Below are 24,344 nucleotides of genomic sequence, written 5' to 3'. Positions count from 1 at the left end.
CCATTTGAGAGGAGGAGAGAGAATGTGTAAATTTTTCTTTATATAGGGAGACAAAAAATCCAATTAGGTTAAATATTTTTGACTCAGACGACTTCCTAGACGACTTACATTTCAGTCGTCTGTTGAAGAAATTAAAACAGACGACTTACATGTAAGTCGTCTAGAAGAGTTTAATATTTTTAGTGGGAAATTAAATATTTTTAGCGGGAAACTAAAATAGAAGATTTTCCAGACGACTTACAAGTAAGTCGTCTGGTTTAAATTATTTAAGCGGGAAAATAATTTTTTTAAAAAAATTTAGGCGGGAATATTTGGACGACTTACATGTAAGTCGTCTGTTTTAATTTCTTCACCAGACGACTGAAATGTAAGTCGTCCGAGTAAAATGATCCGGTTAGGTTAAAACGTACATTGGTAAAATTAAAGGTTCTGTACGATGTGGACGACTGAAATATACGTCGTCCGGGTAAATTATTCAACAGACGACTGAAATATAAGTCGTCCACACCCTAAACATAACCCCTAAACTTATTTATCTAATTAAGCACTTCATAAAACCAAATCAAACTTGAAAAGTGTTTACTATACATAGAAATAAACACATATAGGTGAAAACTAATTTTTGAAAAAAACATTTTAGTTTTCCAAAATCTAACCCTAACAATACATACAATACTACAACATATGTTTGCCAAACTCCTAAACCAAAGTATTTCATGATTCACTACTTCCACTCATCTATCTTCAAAACAAATCAATTTTATCATATCTTAATTTATATCACTTAAAACTGTTTATAATTACTTGATTTTTATTTTTCACGCATCAAAATATTTTTTTACAAGATTTATAAATTATTTTTAAAATAAACTGGTACCAGACGACTTACACTTCAGTCGTCCAGACGACTTCCAACATCTCAGACGACTCAGACGATTTACTGGGGCTATATTCGTAAAAATGGCTTCTGTTTTTTTGTTTGGTCACAAGGGGTTGAGCTGTAATTTCACTAGACTTTTAGGTTAGTTTTGCATTTGATTCAAGTTTGGGTATAGGTTTGGGATTAAAATCAAGTTGTGGGTTAATTTTGGCAAAAACCCCAAAATTGATTAGGGAATATTTTCATTAATTATAATGTAAATATAGTATTCTAAAATTATAAATGAAATATATTTATTTTTTGAAACACAAATGAAATATATTGTCTATTATAACTAAGTTGAATTTGTAGAGAACATTTTGGAACTATATTATTTCATAAGTATAGTTTGGATATTTATATAGTTTACATTTATATTATTAGTATATGTCAAATGTTTCAGCTTCAAAAGTTTGTATACCTGGTCACATTTACATTTGTATGTATATGCAACATTATTCTACAAAATGTTTATATTCTTTGTATAAGTAATATAATTTGTAAACGTCAAAGAAAGTCTTGGTATATGAAAAAATACCAATCAGTAATGAAATAATGTGATATAATATGAGAAATGCATTGTTAGAGTAATTATGTGTAGCTAAAATAATGTGATAATACCGAATGGTCATTACAGATTGTATTGTCTTATTGGACGATTAGGTTTGAATAGATTAATATCAAACTTTATGTATTTCGAATCGCAATACAGTAGAACCTCTATAAACTAATAATGCTGGGATTTTGAAATTTTATTAATTTATAGAGATATTAATTTATAAAATTTTCCTTATTTAGATTTCTTAATTTAAGATATATTTATTTTAATATAAAAAATATTTGGTTTTAGTATATAGACATTAATTGTTAGTTTTTGAACTTTGACATTTATATTAATTTTATTATATTATTTAGTGTATACAAAATATCTTGCACATAGCTTAAATGTGGTTTTAGATATAATATTACTAAATCTTATCAAAAATATATTAAGTGTTAAAGAAATATAAAGATAATTCAATTGTGAATATAAAACAAACAATATAATAATAGTTTACTTATATAAAATATGTATACATAGAAATTATTAATTTATAATTTTAATGAGACTATATATTTACATATAATTTCTTACAAAATTATTATCTTATTATTTTATCGATTTATGTCAAATTTTGAACCGGTCCAAGTTGAGACCGGCAAAATTTATTAATTTATAGAGATTATTAATTTACCGAGTATTAATTTATAGAGTTTATACTTTATATTCCAAAACCAATATTTTCTAAATATGAAATAAGATTTTGTTCGCTACTAATAATGGTAAAGACATTATATATTAATAAATTGGTCTAACAAATTAAAAATTAGGTTTCTAAATTAATGGATTAGATGTTTAATAACTATTAATTTAACTAATAAATCTAATCAATCTTTATCTATAAACACTAAAAACTAAAACATGCCCCCCCTTTTGGTATTATGTTTTAATTGTATTGATTTCTTACTTCAAAAAAAAAAGAAAAAGAAAAGTTTTTTTAGGATTTAAATTATATACCAAACAATATTGTGAGATACTAAAAAAATATAGCTTTTTCTGTTGACCTAGCGCCGTCACCTTACACCGTGAGACCAGAAGAAAAATGAAGAGGAGACCGAAAGTAATAAGAAGAAGACAGAGAGACATATGCAAGAGCCATAAACCTTTGCAGGAGATTCCTTTTGATCTCGTGATAGAGATCTTCTTTTTTTTGCTAAGTATGTGAATATCATTAGAAAATGAGAAGTTTTGTTTGTACAAAAAGTTTAAGCGGGCTACCCCCTCTCTGGCAAAAAAAGAAAAACAGAGAAAGACTACAAGGTACTAACTACTAGGTAGGTTAGTTTGATCATTCATACTTCAGCCAAAGTCTCATTAGGTTACTGAAATTTTTGCGGTTCTTCCTTGCAATGATGGAGTTACGGACGAGTCTATCAATCTTCTTGAAAGTATGCGACACCGGCGTTGAGATCGAGTTATGCAACCTGTTATTACGCTCCCACCAGAGTGAATAAACAGTCGCCTGAGCAGCTAACCGACGAAGCGTGAGGGGACATATATTTTCTCTCAAACCAAGCCAGTCCATAAATGCCGTCCATGTGTGAAACCGGAACGGGTTATAGCCCAATCTTTGAAGGACTAGGACCCAGAGATGCTCACTGAATTCACACCGCAGAAATAGATGGTCTCTGGACTCCAAGTATACATTGCAAACACAACAAGAATCTAGTGTGTTTACAGCCCATATAGCAATGCGCTCCCTTGTGGGAAGACGGTCGAGATGAGTCATCCACATCATGAATGCTTGACTTGGGATTGCTCCCTTGAACCAAACATTTTCAGTCCATGATTGTCGCTCTCGTCTGTTACGAATAGCTTGCCAGGTTAACTTTGTAGAGAAAGCCTCCAGAGCCACATTTTCCACTTCCCAAACATAAGCATCCGAGACAGTAGAGATAGAGGGGATAGGTACCGTGCATAGATGAAGCTGAAGAGTCTCTGTAGCTGGTGATCTAGCGTGTCTGAGTTTCCATCCAACAGGTGTGCAAGCATCAGCAACTGTAGAATGAAGTAGAACACCAAGTGCTCGAGGACCCGAGGGACCTAGGAATGTGATGAGAGTTCCCAATGGAGTCCATTGATCATACCAGAAACTAGCCATTCGCCCATTCCCAACCTGGCATCTTAGAAACATTCCGCCGTAGTTCTCAGTTTTAGAATAGACTTCCAAATCCATGATCCTTGTTTTGCTTCATCTAGGCTCCAAAGACTGATAGCTTTCAAGCGGTGTTCTTTGCACCAAACTGCCCATAGAGATTCATTTTCTTGATATAGAAGCCAAATAAGCTTCAGATTCAGAGTTCTGTTCCATAAAATAAAATCCCTTAATCCCAGTCCTCCTTCTTCTTTTGGGAGACAGCAGTTCACCCATGAGACTCTTGCAGATGCTCTAGTTGTGATGTTCCCATTCCACAAAAACCTACAGCATAAGGATTCCACTTGTTTGACACATCCTTTGGGCAAGAGGAAAGTGGAGAACCAGAAGTTAAGAATGCCATAGATCACAGAGGATATTAGCTGTCTTCTACCCGCAAAAGATAAAGCTCTAGAGGACCAGGAGGAAAAGCGAGCTCTTAATTGGTCAAGCAATGGCCTGTAGTCACATATTCTGAGCTTCTTATGCATAAGAGACAAACCCAAATACCTGACCGGGAGCGAGCCAACAGTGAAACCAATGCTGTTCATTTCAACATATTCTACACTATTCAGTCATGCAGTGTAAAGTTCTGTTTTGTTGCGATTCATATACAGACCTGACCAAGTTGCAAATCTCTCAAGGGTAGCTGATATGTGGCGGAGTGAACCGTATTCTCCATCGAAAAAAATCATGACATCATCAGCAAAAGCCAGGTGAGTAACAAGGGGGTTCGTTGCAGCTGGGTGGTACCCTATCTGACCAGAGGCAAACTCCCTGTTGAGCAATTGAGAGAATACTTCCATGGCTAAAACAAAGAGGTATGGAGACAGAGGGTCGCCTTGCCGCAGACCCCTTGCTCCTTTGAAGTAACCACAGAGTTCTCCATTGATAGAAACCGAGAAGCAGGTTGTTGAAATGCACTGGTGGATCAGGTTCACAAAAGATGGGGGGGGAATCCAAGCGTTTGGAGGATCAGAATAATGAAATCCCAATTAACTGAGTCAAAAGCCTTCTTTAGGTCGACCTTCAGCATTGAGCGCTTAGAGATGCTCTTCCAGTTGTAGCCTTGGACTAGCTCCGTAGCCATAAGGACATTTTCAAGAAGTAATCTCCCCGGAATAAATGCAGACTGGGCATTGGAGATAAACGAAGGCAGGGCAAGTTTCAGACGTTCTGCAAGCAATTTAGAAACAGCTTTATAGACTGTGTTGCAGCAAGAGATCGGACGAAAGTCGGCTATACGGTTCGCATTAGTCTTCTTCGGGATCAAGGAAAGGATTGTGGTATTCCATTGCTGAAGAAGATATCCTGACGAGAAGAACTCATGGACTGCATCCATTACATCTCTGCCCACAGATTTCCAATTCCCTGTAAAGAATTCAGCCGGGTATCCATCTGGTCCAGGTGACTTATTCTTCGGCATAGCGAAAAAGACCTCTTGGATAGCTGTATCAGTGACAGGTTCATTTATAATGTCCAGAATCGAGCTGTTGAGAGTGGTAGGTAGTAGGTTTGACAACTCAGAAACCACAGCAGTAGAACAAGTCTGATTCCCGCCCAACAAAGTTTCATAGTAACCGACAATGTGCTTCTCAATATCCTCTTTGGATTCTAACAGATTCCCACCATCATCTAGAAGACAAGAGATCAAGTTGATAGATTGCCTGGTCCTGAGAGAACGATGGTAGTAAGCCGAATCGCAGTCCCCAAATCCCAACCAGTTAACTTTAGATCTTTGCTGGAGAAAAGAATCCTCAGCTCTAGCTAGAATACTCCATTTGTGGTAAGCTTCCTTCTCAGAGAGTGCAGCCTCAGGTGTCGGGTTATTTAGGGTCCGTCGTTGGCAAGCTAGGAGCTCATCAAAAGCCTCAACAACTCGCTTCTCCAGAAGAGAGTAATTGTCTCTGCTGAAAGATCTAATAACACTTTTAATCGCTTTCAGCTTCCTAGATACCGTCAGCATCTTAGAACCCTCAAAAGGCAGAGCACGCCAGCACTCTCTGATGAGAATAGGGAAGTCTGGGTTCTGATTCAGCATACTAAAGAACTTGAAGGGTTTTTTCGGCTTTGAAGAGGTAGTATTGAGGAAGACGCAACAGGGACTGTGATCGGAGATTCCTGGATCACCAAAGACACCTAGAGCATTTGGAAACGTGGTCAGCCATTCATCGTTAACCATGATTCTCTCAAGCTTCTTGGACACCAGAGTATCGCCTTGTTTATTCGACCAAGTAAAAGAGTTTCCAATGCAAGCCAGGTCTGTAAGCTCAGCTGAGGTTACACATTGCCCAAATTCTCTCATTCCTAGAGGGGAGGAGAAGCGGTCCGCTGAAGAGTGTTCATCAGCAAATAGAATTTGATTAAAGTCCCCCAATACTACCCACGGAAGGTGATTGAGCTGAGGGCTCGCATCCAAGAATCTCAAGTCGGCCCAGAGCTGCTTTCTGACCCTCCTACAGTTAGAGCCATAAACCATTGTTGCAGCAAATTCCAAGTTACTCAGGGGCAGCTTAACAATGCAAGAAATCGACTGGAGGGATTTGTGACAAACTGAGACAGCCACAGAAGGATGCCATAGTAACCAAATTTTTCCTAAATCCGAAAACTCGTAATTACATTCGTATCGCCATCCAGGGAAGACTCTGCTTATGATAACATGGGCTTTATCCGGGTAGACGTGGATCTCGACAAGACCACCAAAAAGAGGCTGGTACTTCTTCAGCCATTTCTTTATTCCACGACGTTTTATTTTATCATTTATTCCTCTAATGTTCCAGCAAAAAATATCCATTAAAAGGTGAAAATCAGAGGTTTAAAGGGCCTCTGACCCTAGCTTTCCTAGCAGACTTCTTCATCCCTTTAGTAACCACATCGATGAAGCGATCTTCTATATCAAGGGGATTATCTTCATACTGGCTATCAGAACTTGAATCAAGGCCAGAGTCGGAACTTGGAATGGAGTGACCAAATGAAACAGAGCCAGGTCCATTCAAATCAACGACAAGGAGATCCTTTCGGGCAGGGGCCTGAGTTTGCCCAGCTTGGCCTTTCTTCGAGGTACCAGCTTCAGCTTCTTGGCCAGAGCCAGTGTGCACTACCTCTGAGGACTTCTTCTTGACTACAAGAGGCAAGGAGGAGCGAGCTACTGAACCTACATGCTTCTTAGATGTCTGAACAGACGGAGCATTACCAACAATAGGAACCTGACTGGCAATTGGAGCCTTATCCTTCCGCAGACCAGTGCGCAGACGAGTGCAATCAGATGCGCCATGCTTGACTGAGCCACAGATTTCACACTTTGGAGGAGCATTAGGACATTTTGAGATCGTGTGGCCCACTTTCCGACATTTGCTGCAAAGAGAGGGTAACCATGGACTAGATACAGTGATACGAACAACCTCACCAGAGTCAAACTGAGAGTTGACAGCTTCTGGTAACGGTTTCCTCGGGTCAATAACTGTGTAGACCTTGGCAACCTCAATATTTGTAAGATTTTCCGTCGAAGGATGTAGGCACAAGGGATGACCCACTAACCCTGCTATCTCCTTCAGAGCATCCCTGTTGAAGAACTGAAGAGGGACTCCTGTGAAGTCGAGCCAAACTGGTACCGTAGAAAGCTCAGGTTTTTCTGCTTGAACTTCTGGGGACCATTTGGCTACAAACATCGTCTGCCCGTCCACTTGCCATAGGCATTGGCTGAGAATGCGTCGCCGAGCATTAGGACAAGGAACTCTAAACAAAAAGGCATGACCGTCCATCTTAGAGACAGAGATACCGCGTCGGTGCTTGCTACAAATACCATTGACAATAGAGTGAACAGCTCCTCGAGCAGGTGGTTCCTCATAGAATTGCCCAATTATAAAAGAGTCCCAAGCTTTCTTGTTCTTCTCTATGACAGAGTTAGGAATTCTTATGCAAGCTTCCCCAGAATCAAGAGTGAAGGGAGTGCCCTCTGGCTCGAGTTTCTTTGTGTTAGACTTGACAAATTTGCGCCAGTGGTCCGCCGCACTTTGTGGTCCTAACTTGGTGTTAATTCCTCTGGTTCTTGTTTGGACTGGTTGAACCAAATCAGCAGCGATTTCGGCCGGTACAGAGTGATCTGTAGCTGGTTCTGAAGATGGAGGAGGAACAAGCTCTCCATCTTCTAAGGTGTCTGTGACTGTATCTAGAATCTCAGTATTAGGGTTTCCTTGAGCTGAGACAGTGATGGTGGCTGTAATGGCACCAACGGGTTCGACAATCGCCTCAAAGTCGGTAGCTTGAATCTCAGAGATAAGGTTTCTTTGAGAAGATTCGGTGGTGGTGGCTGTGACGGCACTAGAAGAGTCAACTATGGGCTCAGCGTCTGTGATGGTGGCTGTGACGGCACCAGTAGGTTCGACTATGAGCTCAATGTCAGAGGTGGAGGCTTCAGCGGCAACACGGGTCCCGTAGCAAGGTTCGCTTTGAGCAGAGTCGATGATGGTGGCTGCGACGGCACCAGAGGGATCGACTATATGCTTAGAGGACATTGCTAGAGACACGGAGGAGACAGAAAAGCCTAGGGTTCGAAGATCTGAGGTGGAGTCTGCAACGAGCTCCAAAGAGACTTGCGCAGAATCTTGAGATCCGGAAGAGGCAGAGGAGCCTGAGGGGGTCTCGTCCTCCGGATTGATTTTCGGTTTCTTTTTCTTCTTAGCCATCGGATCTAGGGGCGACCGTCGCCTGGAGAGACGGCGGTGGATGGAGAAGGATTGAGATCTCAGTTTCGCCGGTGGAGAGAGAAAGGAGGGTTTTTTTTCCCAACTATTGTTTTTTTCGTGATAGAGATCTTCACTAGGCTTCCTACTAAATCTCTTATAAGGTTCAAATCAGTCTCAAAGCTCTGGTCATCCTTCATATGTTCCAAATATTTCACCAACCTTTCATCATCGCCACGTATATACATGTGGTTGTGCTTCAACTACAAAAATAAATTATTGTCATCATCATCGTCTTCTCCTGAGTTGGATGTTAGTACTATGTCATCCTTTGTAGTTGATCAAGATTTGACAATCCCAGCAGTGGTAGGCTACGGTGTCTCGGTCTCTCATGTTTATCGCGGTTTGATGTGCTTTACAAATGGGACAAATGCACAAATTTATAACACTACCACTAGGCAACTTGTCGTCTTACCCGACATAGAAGAATCCAACATAGCTGAAAATGTGGTCTCCAAGAACTTTATGTACCGTATCGGACACGACACTGTTCATGATCAATATAAAGTAGTTTGCATAGTTTCAGCACACAAAGAGCTAGAACATTGGGTCTTCATACTACGAGAAGGAGTATCAAGTCGATGGAGAAAGATATCAAGCCCATGTCTCCACCACATTACCCTGAAGAACAAAGATTAACTATCAATGGGCGTATGTATTACCTAGCTTTGGTTTCTTTTAAGTATCATGTGCTTGTGAGTTTCGATTTTAGTTCTGAATAAACCCGTTTGCTCCCAAAACCTGAAGATGTCTTTTGGCATGGGTTCTATATTAATCTTATAGAATACGCTGGAAAAATATCCTTTTTTGGCCATGCTGACCTTGTAAAAGATGGTGTGATGAAACTATGGGTTATGGAAGATGAAGAGAAGAATATATGGTCAAGGAAAAAACTGGTGTTGCATCCTTCTCAAATGGATATGGTCAAAGTGAATAATGCAGACAATAGCTATTGTTTGAAGGTACATGGTACAACTAGAAACGGTGACGTTATCTTGGCACCTCAAAAGAGATTTATCCTCGACCGGTTGAAGTTTTACCCTCAAGGTACAACACACTTCTACGTTTTACTTTACAATATACAAAAGAACCATTTGAGAAAAATTGAAATCAAAGACGGATCAAACTGCTTTCTAAAGTACCAAAGATGTGAAGTTATTGGATTGGACGACACTCGCGACTTTATGCATCTCTAGTTGCTTTTGTGAGTGTGTTATTCTTTTTTTTTTTTTAATATGTTTCTTTTATCATTTTTTGTTTGGATTGTTTTGTTCTACTATAGTTTCTTTTTTTTTAAAGAAATGCAGCACATTTTAGTGTTTTTCATAAAGACTTTATCAATGTTTGATGCTTCTAGCCTTCTAAGGCTCTCCCCCTTTAAAACCTTCCAATCGCTTAGGAACATTTTTCTTTTGCTCCTTTGCATAGAAAATAGTAATTTGTTTTTTAAAAAAAAAGGATCTGAGACATTATACAAGTTACAAAAGTATGATATAAGCTACCAAAAGAGATGTGTCAGCAACCTCTGTAACACACTCTTGACCAGCCATCAGTACTCTCTCCTTCAAGAATGTCGGGCAAGTCTACCCATTTAGATGACAACTGTTTATATATCAATGTTGTTTGGTCAATTCCCTTGGAGATATCAATGCTGGACAGCAAATACGACATAAACTGCGGCGAGTTCTTGTTTATTTATATCAATGTTGGACACCAAATATGACATAAACTGCAGCGAGTTCTTGCTTATATGCTCTCTGCACTCATTAAGGTAAGGGTTTTAGTATTTTGTAGTATACCAGAAATGACTCAAGTTTTTCTTTTACTTCTAACCTTCACACTTTGAATTTTCTAGAAGCCTAATAATTACCAATTCGTCCATCAAGTGTTGTTATGCTCTTCTTCATAGATTGGCATGAAACTGTATGTTTGTTTCTGTAGTTTATCAAATGTTTGCAACTCTTTCATAACTTTATTAGTTTTTCTTATCATAGTATCTTTTTTTTACTCACTCTATCCAAACACAGAACATAACAAATAAATGTATTACATCTGCATCTTGGTTTCTCATTCCATTAACTGGTTGTTTTGGGCTTACTTAAGCAAAACCAAGCAAAAGAGTCACTGGATTGATCTTTCTTAGGCTGCAGCTGTATTGAGGGCTTGGAGGGGCTTCTCTGCGTTGCCGGCTTTTCTATCTCTATCACTTTTCCTTGGCATATGACTTTGACCTCACATGTTTCTGCTGCGGAGCTTCTCATTATCTGTTCCGCAACACTGTTTCCTTTTAGTGACTTTGCTTTCCTACAAGAAAGAGAGTTAGATTCATCTGACAACTCAGTGACTTGTGTAAGTCATCTTGTATATGTGTAGAGGCATACCTTGCATTAGACTTGTCGATCCCAAGAACAAGCTTCTTAATGTTAAGAATGGTAGTGAGGTCTTGTATAGCCTTTGCCACCGAGTCACTCTCTACCAGTATTGTCTCTACCTTCACCTGTTTTTGGCTTAATCTCTCATCCGTTAGTTTACTACTCTTAATCGAATTCCAAGAAAGGGAGAAAGAGAGAGATGGGACCTTAGAAGCAGAGCAGGTTTGGAGAAACTTGTTCAACAGAGTTCTTCTCTTCTCTCTTTCCTGAGACATAAAAGCATCAAGTTGTTCCTGACTAGCTTGCTCCCTCGCCAGCCTCCCCACTACACAGAGATCATACATATAAACACACTTGAGTTCCAACAAACAATAGATTTTAAAGATCAAAGGTAAAGAAGTGGTAAGAGAAGGACATATACAGACAAGGGTAAGGGATGAAGTGAGTCTCAGGGAAGACATGGATGAGGAAAAGAAGAGTAGAAGAAGAAGGGATGAGATTGTCAAGAGCCCAACGCAATGCTCCCATGCTTGAGTCTCCTTTACCAACTCCAACATATACGTTGTCTTCTCCGCTCAAAGACACTGTTCCACTGCTTCCTTCAAATGGACTCTCTCGCACAGTCTCCAGGCTTGTCCTTCCATATCCTTCTTCATCTTCTTCTTCTATCTCATTGATCCTCCGTTGCATCTTCTTCTCGTTGACTTTTTTGGCTCTTTTTGTTTTGTCCCCTCTCTACCCCATTCAAACCTTCCTACTTTTCTTTAATTTATAGTATTGCATTCTACATGTGTATTTTGTTCTGTCGAATATATGACTTGATTTTTTGGTATCTTTTGCGTGTGAGTTTTGTGAAAGTCTGAATTTTCCAAGACATTTACATATCATGACCATATTACAAGGTTTTATTCACACACGTTTGTGTCAATTTTAGAATTCAATAATATCTGTAAAGAAAACAAATCACCAAATAACAAATAACAAGGTTATTACTACTACTAGAACAAAAAAGTGTTGAAAATTATTTATTGGTAAGATTTGAGAGAAGATTTGTGAGAATGTGTTGTATATTTCTTATTGCTTACACCACTATATATAGTTGTTCATACAAGGTGGAGTCAAATGGATAATTGATTACAAAGATACTCTACATAATGACATGGTCAAACTCATAAAGACATAAGGTTGAATGAGTCTTCCATGTGGCAGGATGTAAACCCCCAATGGACTCTAGTCTTGAACTTGTATGGTCTAGGTTATGGACTATCCACTTCATGATTCATAACACTCCCCCTTGGATGCCATAACCATATAGGGTTTGTAACATAGTAATGTTGCCTCATTAAAACCTCTCTTGGAAAACCCAAAACCCAATGCGGTAAAAATGGAAACCAGAGAAAGGAAAAAGAGTACAACACACATTACTCCCCCTGATTTGGACATCACTGAAGGTCCTTGAGTCTACGCGTGCCAATCTTGTTGCGTGAACTTCCTGAATGTGCTAGAGGGCAATGATTTGGTGAAGAGGTCGGCTGAGTTTTCACTAGACCGGATCTGAAGGACGTTGACCTCTCCAGCTTTCTGCAACTCATGGGTAAAGAAGAACTTGGGTAGAATATGTTTGGTTCGGTCACCTTTGATATACCCGTCTTTGAGTTGAGCAATGTAAGCTGCATTATCTTCATATATGATGGTCGGACCCGTTGGGTCGCATATGGACACATATTATGGTCCTATACCTTTTGTTCAAAGATGAACTTCGATCTTATAGCTTATCTTTATGATAGTTTATTCATTCATACCACAGCTTGGTTGGTTCATGCTGAGAATTCGACCAACCATAAGTATTACCAAAATTTGGCTAATTTATGGTGATGGTCTATAACCTTTTCTAAGGTTTAATGAATAACCATTTAACTTATCTTAGGCTGGTTAGTATAAAACACAAGGAATTTAAAATTCCTCTATGGACTGATTTGAATTGTTCTTATAGAACACTTCACTTGCTTATATGTAGTAATTTAATTTAGTCTATGAACAGCTTTAGGAAAATGTTGTTCAATAGAACTTCTTTTCTCATCTTTTGATTCTGAGCTCAATACCGTTTGGTAAACCTTTTGGTACCAATAATATTATCATCATAATCCAGTGAGTCATATATAGCATACTACATCTTTTGAATTTCTTCCAGACATCATATGTAGTGAAATATGTAGTAGTATCCACCACATTGGATTATATAGACCTTTCCCGGTCTGTCTCACGATTTATCCTTCTTTCAGGATTTATATATTCACTGGGCATCATATGGCGTTTACATATTCATGGCCAATACAATACGCCTTTTATATATCACTTTAAACCCCACGTTTCTTTCATTATTCATTATGAGTACTCTTGTGTGGGTTTATGATCCTCGATACATATCTTTGTATTCATGTGCTACATACTTGCGCATTTTCTATGAATGTATGTGTCGACACACTTATATATATATGTAGTTCCTTTTAGTTCCAGACATGGTATAAATCAATTTGAGATTTCATTATCTAGGACCTTAATAACCTTATAACTTGGCGTCCCAAGCTATATGGTATGGTACCTAGTTGTTCAGCTGGCCAGCCTTATATCTCAATGTCTGGAATGGTTTCCTTTAATAAAACTTGGATTTTATCTCATGCACCTTTCTTTCTTTCCGAGGTTCCTTAGAATTTATGGAACTTTATTTGGAACATTTATTTGGTCTATCTTATATAGACTTTGTAGCAACTTGGTTGTGTCTTTAAGACATCAAAGCCGTGTGGTGCTAAGCTGGGATGACATAGTCATTCTTTCTCTCGGGTCAATGTGTCTGGCGTTTTATTTTGCTATCATTGTAGCATATGGACGTCTATAAATTATTTTCTAGTCCGAGGATCTTTGCCAAGACATTGATGGTTGATACCAGATGGTAGATACCATTCTTTATCATTCTTTATACCAGCTTATTACTTTTCTCTTTTCATTGTTGGATATTCGGATTCATAAACCTTATGTAATCCTTGTTCCTTGGCCTATAATTAGATCACCCATTTTGGCTCAAGGTTTCTTTTAAACTTATGGAGAAAGTATATTCATAATATATATCCAACATATTTTCCCAATCCTCTTTATGAGATTCTAAGATCACATGATCTTAGATGGCACATATATTTGTGGTGGATTCTTTCATAATATCTTGAGATGATATATGCATGGACTCATGACCCGTATCAGTCCGAGGTGAGAATATCTATGATCACTTATATGGCCTGATATAATTATTATGGCCTGATGCAGGTTCATTCTTTTATAACTCATGGTGTCCCCAACATATGGACTTTTAGAATTTGAACCTTATATGTAATGGTCTTTATATCAAATTCAACCAATATGTAATATGGTTGTGGACCATGTTTCACAGATTTTAGTATGGTCATGTATCACGGGATTTGTCTTCACTCCCATGAACATACTCTAATTCGTGGTGCTTGGGACAATAAATTCCCTTGTGCATAGATATATTGCACACACGTGAGATCTTATGGAATAACATTTGTGCCCTTTTAAATATTTGCATCATAATCCGAATGACTAAGTATGGTAATGCCATCTAAGTGATAAATTTCGTGGGTTAATCAAACATGATTGCCCTGGCTATTTCCCTAATATCATATTGATCACTAGATCAATAGAGAATGTAGTCTCGACCACTTAGGCGATTTTAATTTAGGTACTCTTATTCCCTTTTGTCCATTGTTAGAAACCATTTTCTCTACTTAATTCAATGGACCTTATAGGGTTGCCATTTAGACAAAGCCTTGGTCGAGCTTCTTTTCCTTTCTTTCAAGGAATGTCCAGTTTAGTTCAAGAGTATTTTATAACTGAGCCTGGATGGCAGAGCATGTCGTGCCATTTGTCAAAGGCTTCTTTGAACTCTTTGGAAAAGTGAGTTGGGGTATTAATCCTCAATTATATTTATCTTGGCACAATAAAAGCATATAAATATAGTTTCTTATCAAACAACAGTTTGAATAAGATAATGATCATGAACTCAAAGCAATTCATTTTATTAATGAAGTCGTGTATAAAGCAAAGTATCAAAGCAATTCATGAAACATAAACTCAGGAAACATGAAAATGAGAATGTCAAAAGACAATTATATAATATGGCCTTCACAATGCATGTGTTGCCATATGGCGCTCAACTTCAGCTTCATCAGCTATAGGAGGCCTCATCTCATTATTCTTTAGCTCAATGTATCTTTTCTGAAGCTTGTCAAATCTGTTGATGGTATCTTTGATTTTCTGCTTTCTTTGTTCAGAAGCCAAAAGATATGACAAAAGGTCATTATAAGTGGTGAACTTCTTAGCCGTGTGTAGCAACAGCACATACTTTGGATGGAATGTGGAGTAGGTCTTATATAATAAAGAATAATGTGTTATCCTTTCACCACATAGTTCAAGAATATAAGCAATATCCATCAGAATTATATTTGTCCACGGATTCAAAATCCTGGAATGTGAGGATCTCCCATTCATGGTTGGCCTTTTGCCACGATACCGGTTTGAACCTTTTCCTTAACTGTAACCAAAGATCACAAGGATCCTCAACATGGAGATACAGGTCTCTTAGTTCTTCAGTGAGATGATAACGAATAATCATTATAGCTCTATGCCTTTCACTGTCAATGATATCATTGTACTCATTGATGCATTGTCCGAGTCCTCTGGATCTCAGGGCAACAAGAGTATTCTTTATCCATTCTAGGTAATTATCTCCAGAGAGATTTAGGGCAGAGTAATCTGAGGGTTCAAATCTCGACATCTGAATATTTAACGAGTAATTCAAGCACTCAGAATTCTATATAAGCAATAGAATAAATCAATGTATATGATTTCAATAAGGCTTTCCCCCAAATCATATAATCTATTTGCTTAAGCAATCTTAGTATGAGAATGATCAATTGATCATTGCATCTAGTAATCCTTTTAATTATAATTCAAATTGGATTGATTATATATATATATAGGGTATTAAGGCCCTTTAGAATTTGAATAAGGATCAATCATCATTTTATTAAATGAGATCAAGCAAGATGAATGAAATCAAGCAAATGCATGGATCAAGAAATAGTTGAATGCATGTTCAGAACTAAGCATTGGACTTAAACAATCTATATGTGATTCCTAATGCATGAGGATATTTGGTTTTTAAAGAGCATAAAATAAAACGAATTCCTTCCCCCCTTTACAGGGTAAACAAAGACAAGGAAAAATTATAATTTTCAGGATATGTCTAAACCAAATTCAATTAGATTTTCAATCAATTTGGTTTCAAGGCAGGTTTATTATTTCAATTAAAGCAAACATGCTTAGTTTAAACAATAACCGATTTAATCTAATTAGATGCAAGCAATATGAATCAATTAGATGCAAGCAATATGAATCAATTAAATTTTAATTTAAATACACCATGATCAGAATAGTCAATGATATGCAAGCATGCATGATCGGTTTTAACAAAATGACAATCAGATGAATGAAAAAATGTTGGTTCAAAATAATCCAAGTTTGATCTAATGATTTACTAATCTAATAGATGCTATCAGGTATGCATATAAGGTCAGTATATAATTCAATCATCACAAAATCAGTCTCCAAGGATGGTTTTAGATCAAGATTAATTTAACAAGCAACTATGTGATCAATGTTCAGTATATGATTTAATCATCACAAAATCCGGTTTTAAGGTTGGTATTAGATCAAGATAAATTTATATCATTTGTTCAAACTATAATGAACCGATTTCAAGGCCGGTTAAGATATAGATAAATGTGATCAAATGATATCAAACCAGAATTTATTTTATCTTATGACATATTAATTTAAATCAAGACTATATGTTATAATATTTAAAATACTACCTAGTCAAAGATATGCATTTATTAAAATCAAATATGCATTTATAAAAATTAAATATGCATTTAAAAATCAGAAAAGTTTTTAAAATTTTATCAGTTACAAAAACAAACATCAATGGTCAAAGATATGCATTGATTAGAATTTATTTCGATTTTATTTGGTTTGACTGATTTTCAAAGAATCTGGCCGAATATGGCTCAGGATGTTTTTGATTGTTTTGAATTTTGGATTTGCTGGTTGGGAAAACCAAGCAAGAAGGATTTAGGGGATTGATATGTATAATGGCCATCAAGATACATATTTAGATTTAAGGATTTTGATGGTGAGGTTTTTGATGGTCGGCTTATTCATCCTGCTAGAATAGCTGGTGATGCGGATGATCAAAGGGTTTGATTATGGGTTTTGATCCTTTAGACAATCCGGATTTAAGGTCGGATCAAATAGGAGAAAAAGGGAGAGCCGATTTAAAGGCTTATGATTTTATGATTTTCTCTAATATTTTTTATGATTCAAATAGTTCTTAGAATCAAGATTCATATAGATCTTTAGATGATTAATAAGTTTTATAAGTTTTTTTTATTTTAGAGATACTTAGATCTTTAGAGATTTATAAGTTTTTAGGATTCAAATAATTTTAGAATCAAAATTCATATAGATCTTAGATTCAAGATTAATATTTGAGATAATTTTAGATCTATAGATTTTTATAAGTTTTAGGATTCATATAGATCCATGATTCAGATATATGATGTTCTTAGATCTTTAGGTTTTGATTAGTTTACCTTTTACACCACAAGGATTCTGAATGGACCACCGTGAGAGAGAGGGAGTGATCCGCGGATTGAGGTGGTTGAGAGAGAGGTGGAGGAGCTGGCCGGAAAACCGTGAGAGGGATAGACTTGGCCGGCGGAGCAAGGCTGAGGGCCGGAAGAGATGGCCGGAAAAGAGATGATCGCCGGCGGATGGGATTGCTCAGGTGGAGAGAGTCTCGTGATGATAACGTGTTAAGATTTGAGAGAAGATTTGTGAAAATGTGTTGTATATTTCTTATTGCTTACACCACTATATATAGTGGTTAATACAAGGTGGAGTCAATGGGAAAATTGATTACAAAGATACTCTACATAATGACATGGTCAAACTCATAAAGACATAAGGTTGAATGGGTCTTCCATGTGGCTGGATATAAACCCCCCATTGAACTCTAGTCTTGAACTTGTATGGTCTAGGTTATGGACCATACACTTGATTCATAACATTTATTTATTTTATTTTTTTGAACACCCATAATATTTATTTAATTTTCCAACTTAAAGAAAGAAAAGTATTTCTTGGCCAAGCACAAGAATATGAAACTCTAAAATGGGTCAACGTGCTTTGTTCGTTGATTATTGGCAACTCTTGATCGAATATCCGAATCCCACAGGAATCTTTTATGATAATATTAAATAAATTTCTTAGCTGTTGAGGAAAAAAAAAGAAGAAGAAGCAAACCTTATGCATCAGCAGTAAACGTTTTGATGCTTTCTATATCTGACATTTGAGGAATCATTTCGATGTTTTATGTTAGGCTTGGAAAATCAGTAACCAAAAAAAATATTGTTAGGCTTGGAAAGTTTCAGCCCTTAAACATCATTTTGACCCCTAGGATGAAAGAAAAGTCGATGAAGAAAAGCAATGCAAAAGAGCCAAAGACTTATAAAGTTGTTGTGTCTTTTTTTCGTTGCAAATAACAAGAAAGACTTTTCTGTGAGATGGGCATGTTCCATACAAGGAAATTGACCTTTGATTAACACATAAAGCAAACGCATTCATGCTATATATCCCCGGCCCCTAACCCTTCTTTCTATAAAGGACATCTTCAGCAACTAACCTTATTTTAAGAATGGATGATTTTCAAAATAAAAGTTTAAGGTTGAGTTAAATTTCAAATATATCTTTACATTCTTATATTTTATATTTTAGTTTTCAACTTTTTAAAATTAACTAGAATCGCTAAACTTTTATAAATAAGTATTATATACATAATAAGAATGTAAAACATAATATTTATAACTTATTTAATAGATATTTTGGTTTCACCAAGTTACCAAATCCTTAATTTATTTAAAAAAAAAATTACAACTAGAGTGAAAAGTTACGAGATAGTCCAATTGGATGTATATAATATTTCTATTTTACATGATATTATTTTATATTAATAATTCTGGTTTTAATTTTAACGTTCTTATATCTTATGTGTAAAAAATAATTATATACAAAATATTTATCTTAATATTTAGGTGAAATGTGATTATAAAGATTAAAGTGATACAAAATTAATATTAGGAATATTATGTGGACAATTCTCCATAATATCCTCTTTTTAGTTTTTGTCTCAAAAATGGCATTTGAAATTAAAAGTCGCGACAATAACCTTCATTAACTGTTCAAAAGACTATAACACCCTCGCTTTAAATTAAATAAAATAACTGAAAAAGAATCAGAAACATCTTCGATCTCTCTCACGGCGACGAACGAAATGTCATCATCTCCAACGAAGAACACTGACATCATCTCACGGCGACTCCGATTTCTTTCCATCATCTCCGGCGAAGAACATTGTCAACATCTCCGACGAAGCGCATCGATTCTCCAACGACGCCATTTCGGTATGATTTCAAAGTCTAGAGTTTTGAGATTCAAATATGGGACTTCTATCTTCAATGATAATTGCTTGCGTTTTAGAGTTGCTTGAGAACTAGTAAGTTTTCTTTGTTGTATTAATTGAACAGATTCACTTTGAGCATTACAAAAATCTAAGGCAATCCATCTTATATTCTCAGAAAAGTATCTGTCTTGCTGGGATTTGGTTATGTCGTTAACATGTTCGATAGAATGCCTCTGGGATTGGATAATTAGTAGCACGGAAGTTAAATGATGTTGCTTTGATCAGTAGAACTATTCTTGGCTATTTATTTCCATGTCTGTGTGTTGATGTTTTAGTTCTCTTGTTTCTCTAAAAGTTATAGTTTTTTCTTGTTAAGAACACACATAAAAGTTATAGTTTTTTCTTGTTCTCTTTATTCGCAACTGTAATGTGCCTAATTAGACTGTTTGGTACTATTTGTAGCTGAAGAGAACCACTATTAACCCGAGAAGTTGTTCTGGTAAAGACAAAGCTCTGTTGCGTTTGTTGTCGAGCGAGGGAATGGTCCTTGGAAGTTGTTGAAGCTCAAATCAAAGGCTGCTGAAATGTGGAAACACAAGGTTTTGAGGTAATGTACCTTTTGATTTTGTTGTTTTCTAGATACAATTGAGCTACATCTGAATCAACATCGTTTTATGACATTGTTAGTCTCTTCTTGCTTGGGCTTGTGAAACTAGTGTTTTTTTAAATTCTAGGAATGATTTGGGTAGTTTCTGGAAAGCTTTCCCGACAATCCGATGTTAACAAATTTGAATTTTTTTTTGCTTGGTGCCTTGTTTGGCTTACACATATTGATATCTTTGATAGGCTTGTGAATTTGTTTATGACATTGTTAGTCTCTTGTTGGTTGTGCTTGTGAAACTTTGTGGTTTTTTTTTTGATTTTAGGAAGGGTTTTTTAAGATTCATGATATCTTTCCATAAAATCCGATAAAAATATTTGGCTTGTTTATACAGGATAGTAACACTATGGGATATTCAATACCTCATTAGAATTTTTGGTACTGTTTGTAGCTGAAGAGAAACACCGTTATCTGAGAATTTGTTATGGTAAAGACAAAGCTCTGTTGAGTTTGTTGGAGCTCAAATCAAAGGCTACTAAATTTTGGTAACACAAGGTTTTGAGGTAATGTACCTTTGATTGTGTTCTTTTCTAGATAATGTGGATTATGTTGATTATGTGGTGGTATTTTATCTGCAATCCCAGTGTTCGTTAGTGTGACTGAGATGAGTTTGCTTGTGAAACTTTGTGGGGGTTTTTGTTTTTTTGTTTCTTTTTTTAGTTTTAAGAAGGTGTTTCAAAATTTCAAGATAGCTTTCAAGAAAATTCGATACTAGAAAATTTGAATTTTTTTTTGTCTTGGTTACGCAAGACATCAACACGATGGGAGATTCAATACCTGCAATACTAGCATTGCCTGAGCTCAAGTATCCTATAAGACCAGAGCCAAAGCCAAGAGTGACAATAAACCAATACTCGAGAGCTGCTTATATCAAAATTGTCTCGGGTATTCTCAAGCCAAAAGAGTTAAACAGAATTTGAGGGACATTTTTTCATTTAGATTATTATTGAAGAATTTTCAGGATGTCTTGAAGCATTCTGCAATTCTATCAAGAAAATGTTAAAATGTGTTATTATTGTAAAACATGAAATGGCCTTTTCAAGGGTCCAATAATCAAATCATTATAGTAATTAAGATGTCAATCCATTTCTAAGAGTTTTGATGCAAAGAGAATTCATGTTCAAACTTAATCTAAATGCAATCAAGTGATGAAGTGATTCAATCAAGCTAACAAGGTTCTAACACAACTAACTAGCAAATTTCAATCAAATGGATAAAGAAGGAATCATAGGCATATGATTTTGATTTCAGATGACTAAGATTTAATCTAAAATGAACATTCTCCTAAGTCTAGATAGCAATTCTAAGCAAGTTCTTTTCCAAGACAAAAGCTCATTTACTCTCATTGATCAAACATCAAATTCTTTTGGTTTGTGTTAATCAAGCAATCATTAAGAATGGATCATTCAACTTTCTAAACTCCCCTAACATCAAATCCCTTTGGTAGGGTAAGCTAAGAGCATGTTGAGTTGGCTCAGACATTTCATCGAACACCTTCCGGGCAATGAAATGTCTAGAGTTCTAATCTAAAATGGCCAACTCTAGATTATAAGATCACTCAATCAAGCAAGGAAATATATTAATCTACTCTAAAATATTCTAGATCATCACTTAATCATCCTAATCATCCTAGCCCATGAATCCAAAGATGACTACTCACTCATTATCATGGTAGACACTAAATCATTAGTTGATCCAGATCTAAACATGATTAATGGTCAAAGTAGTCAAGCAAAGATAATAAATTATGATCAAGATTAGATCTTTCACCCAAAAGTGGCTTTTTATTAGATAGAAAACAAAATAAATCCTAATTTTAGGTTTAGAGAGTATTTATAGGACTTCTAAAAACCTAGTGGGCTCGGTCAATAAATCTGAGAAAGCCCAACAAAACATAAAAACTCGAGTAAGTGGTAAAAGGCGAGCGGGTTGCTCAAGTCGCTCCGGCAGGTCGCTTTGTCTGGCAGCGGCTTCCAGGCCCCGCTCCATGAGGTCGCTCTGGATGTCGTCCGTTACACCAAGGAATGCCGAGCGGGTTCGTCATTCCGCTCTAGATGGTCGCTCTGGATTGCAGCGGGTTGGTTACCCCGCAACGGAGGGTCGCTCCAGCTCCTTGCTCCGTGTCTTCAAAGAATGGCGAGCGGGTTCTTCTACCCGCTCCGGCTGGCCGCTCCATGTTGTTCTATGTAGAGCGGGTGCTCTAGGTTGCTGCGAGAGCCCGCTCTAATACTCAACTCGTCCAATGATCATAATTCACCCCCTTTTTGGACCACAATGTCTCCAAACTCCTCCAAAAACTCCAAAGGATACTCCAACACCTAATAAAGACTTATGTATGCAAATGAAACCTAAAGATGCCTAAATACTAATCTAAATGATTCAAAATATGCAAGAATAAATGACTAAAACAATGCAAATATGCAAGATATCAAAACACACATGCTATCTAGGATAGCTTATAGTATTTTTAGGATGAGTTTCCAGAAAATAAAATGAGTAAGCATAATCCTTCACTTACTAAGTAAAGAAATATAATCCATTGATTTTTATTTAATTTAAAAATAAAAAACCGATACGATTCTAAGAGGAATCGAATGCGGGTTGAAACAAATGTTTTATTAAGTTTCGTACGAGAGGGGGTTTTGCCGCTAAGCCGAGGAGAATCATTTGGTAGTAGCTAAAACATAAATGTATTTAACCGTAAATTTTATATAATAAATGTTGGAAAGAATTTGAAATTTCTGGATGAGTTTTCAGAATAGTCGAATATCAGTGTGTTTCTTTCTAGCAAAGAAGTTTAAACTAAAAATAAATAAATGAGATCAAAAACTAAGGATTGATATCTGCATATTTGGGAAATTTCAAATTGTGATTTGGAATTTTGGAGAAAAAAGAGAACAAATATACATATACCAAGATTGGAACCCGAGATCTCTGGGAAAGGGGGAATAAAGTGTGGCCTAAGCCACTAGACCAAGTGTGTTTCAATTGTTTGTTGATGTAAGTAAAGGAGTATAATCATTGAGTTTTATTCAATTAAAAAATAAAAAATCTATATGATTCCAAAGGGAATCGAACGCGGGTTGAGGCATGTGTTTTATTATGTTTTGTATGAGAGGGGTTTTAGCCGCTAGGTTGAGGAGAATCATCTGGTAGTAGCTAAAACATAAATTTATTTGACCGTAAATTTTATATTATAAATGTTGGAAATAATTTTGGAATTTCTGGATGGTTTTCCAGATGATTGAATATCAGTGTGTTTCTTTCTAGTAAAGAAGTTTAAATTAAAAAATGAAATGAGATCAAAAACTAAGGGGTGATGTCTGCATATTTGGGAAATTTCAAATTGTGATTTGGAATTTTGAGAAAAAAATGCAGTTAAACTTAAATTGTATGTTACAAAAGTTGGAAAGCATCCAACTTATCCAGGATAGGCTTCCAAAAAAATAAATATATGTGGTCTACTTAAATCAAGAAGGCTATCCTGATTATGTACAAAAGCTTCCAAAAAGTTTTGGTATATGCTCATGCACATATTTCTTAACCACAAAAAAAATCTGAACAAGATGAAGTCAATCCAAATGATGCAAATGAAACTCAGAGATGTTGGAAGAGCACCAGATGAATTTTCTAGTAGTTTAGGAAGCTTTTGCACATATTCGTGATTGTCTTCATGATTTTTTTAACAGGAGAATGTACAAGTTGTGGATGACACAAATCACTCTCCAATGTCTCCACCAAATGCTGATGAAAATCAGAAAACTGAAGTGAGAAAGTAGTATATTAAGGTAATGAAAAAATGTTGTTACTCTACTTAAATCTCTTACAACTTTCTTTTCTCTTACAGTCTCAGCCATTGACAGAAAATCAAGTTATTACTCTTAATGTGATACAACACGTATGTTCCTCATTCTTGTTTTACGTTTCAAGTAATTTAGGAAGCTTTAGATCATTTTCCTGACTGTCTTCCTGGTTTTTTTTTTTTGCATAGTGGCACAGGGCAATCATATGAGACGCCATTAAATCTAAATCGAGGAAGAAAAAAACTTAGCGATGAGGTAAAATTTATACTGAAATTATAGTCTATTGGTATTTATATCATTATGAACATGTTTTTCCAAGATAATACAAAGCCTATAAATTTAGGAAGCTTTAGTACATAATCATGATTGTCTTCCTGATTTTTCACAGACTGATACGAAGATCTTGGAAGAGACTCCAGATGAAGCCAATCAAATACACAAAATCTTCTAACTTAAGCAAATCTTCATATCGAAGATCTTCTTCTAAGTTAATAAACGATGCAGTCATGTTCTTATCCA

General features: G+C 36.2%; 2 protein-coding genes and 2 long non-coding RNA genes across 5 annotated transcripts; 2 read left to right on the top strand and 2 right to left on the bottom strand.

The window, feature by feature from the left end:
• Positions 1 to 2,808: 2,808 nt before the first annotated feature.
• On the bottom strand, positions 2,809 to 3,696 carry LOC125590579. Its single transcript, XM_048764191.1, has one exon. The coding sequence runs from the start codon at positions 3,694 to 3,696 to the stop codon at positions 2,809 to 2,811; it is 888 nt and encodes a 295-aa protein (XP_048620148.1).
• A 6,650-nt stretch (positions 3,697 to 10,346) lies between these two features.
• On the bottom strand, positions 10,347 to 11,591 carry LOC106407717 (U-box domain-containing protein 37). Of its 2 annotated transcripts, none has more exons than XM_013848591.3 (4): positions 11,194 to 11,591; positions 10,975 to 11,093; positions 10,778 to 10,893; positions 10,347 to 10,700 (listed from the first exon to the last, which is right to left on the bottom strand). In XM_013848591.3, exons 1-4 carry the CDS (start codon positions 11,456 to 11,458, stop codon positions 10,472 to 10,474), a joined length of 729 nt encoding a protein of 242 aa, XP_013704045.1. In that variant the 5' UTR covers positions 11,459 to 11,591; the 3' UTR covers positions 10,347 to 10,471. The 2 variants fall into 2 exon arrangements, with proteins under 2 accessions (XP_013704045.1, XP_048619778.1); XM_048763821.1 differs by having other exon boundaries at positions 11,190 to 11,389.
• A 232-nt stretch (positions 11,592 to 11,823) lies between these two features.
• Positions 11,824 to 20,397, top strand: LOC111207572. Its single transcript, XR_002659826.2, has 2 exons — positions 11,824 to 19,362; positions 19,824 to 20,397. It is a non-coding gene; the product is annotated as an uncharacterized LOC111207572 (long non-coding RNA).
• Positions 20,398 to 21,510: 1,113 nt separating this feature from the next.
• LOC106409461 lies at positions 21,511 to 24,344 on the top strand. Its single transcript, XR_001282077.3, has 4 exons — positions 21,511 to 23,789; positions 23,870 to 23,920; positions 24,014 to 24,080; positions 24,214 to 24,344. It is a non-coding gene; the product is annotated as an uncharacterized LOC106409461 (long non-coding RNA).

The sequence above is a fragment of the Brassica napus genome, chromosome C7, assembly GCF_020379485.1.
Source record: "Brassica napus cultivar Da-Ae chromosome C7, Da-Ae, whole genome shotgun sequence".
Taxonomy (NCBI): domain Eukaryota; kingdom Viridiplantae; phylum Streptophyta; class Magnoliopsida; order Brassicales; family Brassicaceae; genus Brassica; species Brassica napus.
This window is presented reverse-complemented; position numbering and strand designations above follow the sequence as displayed.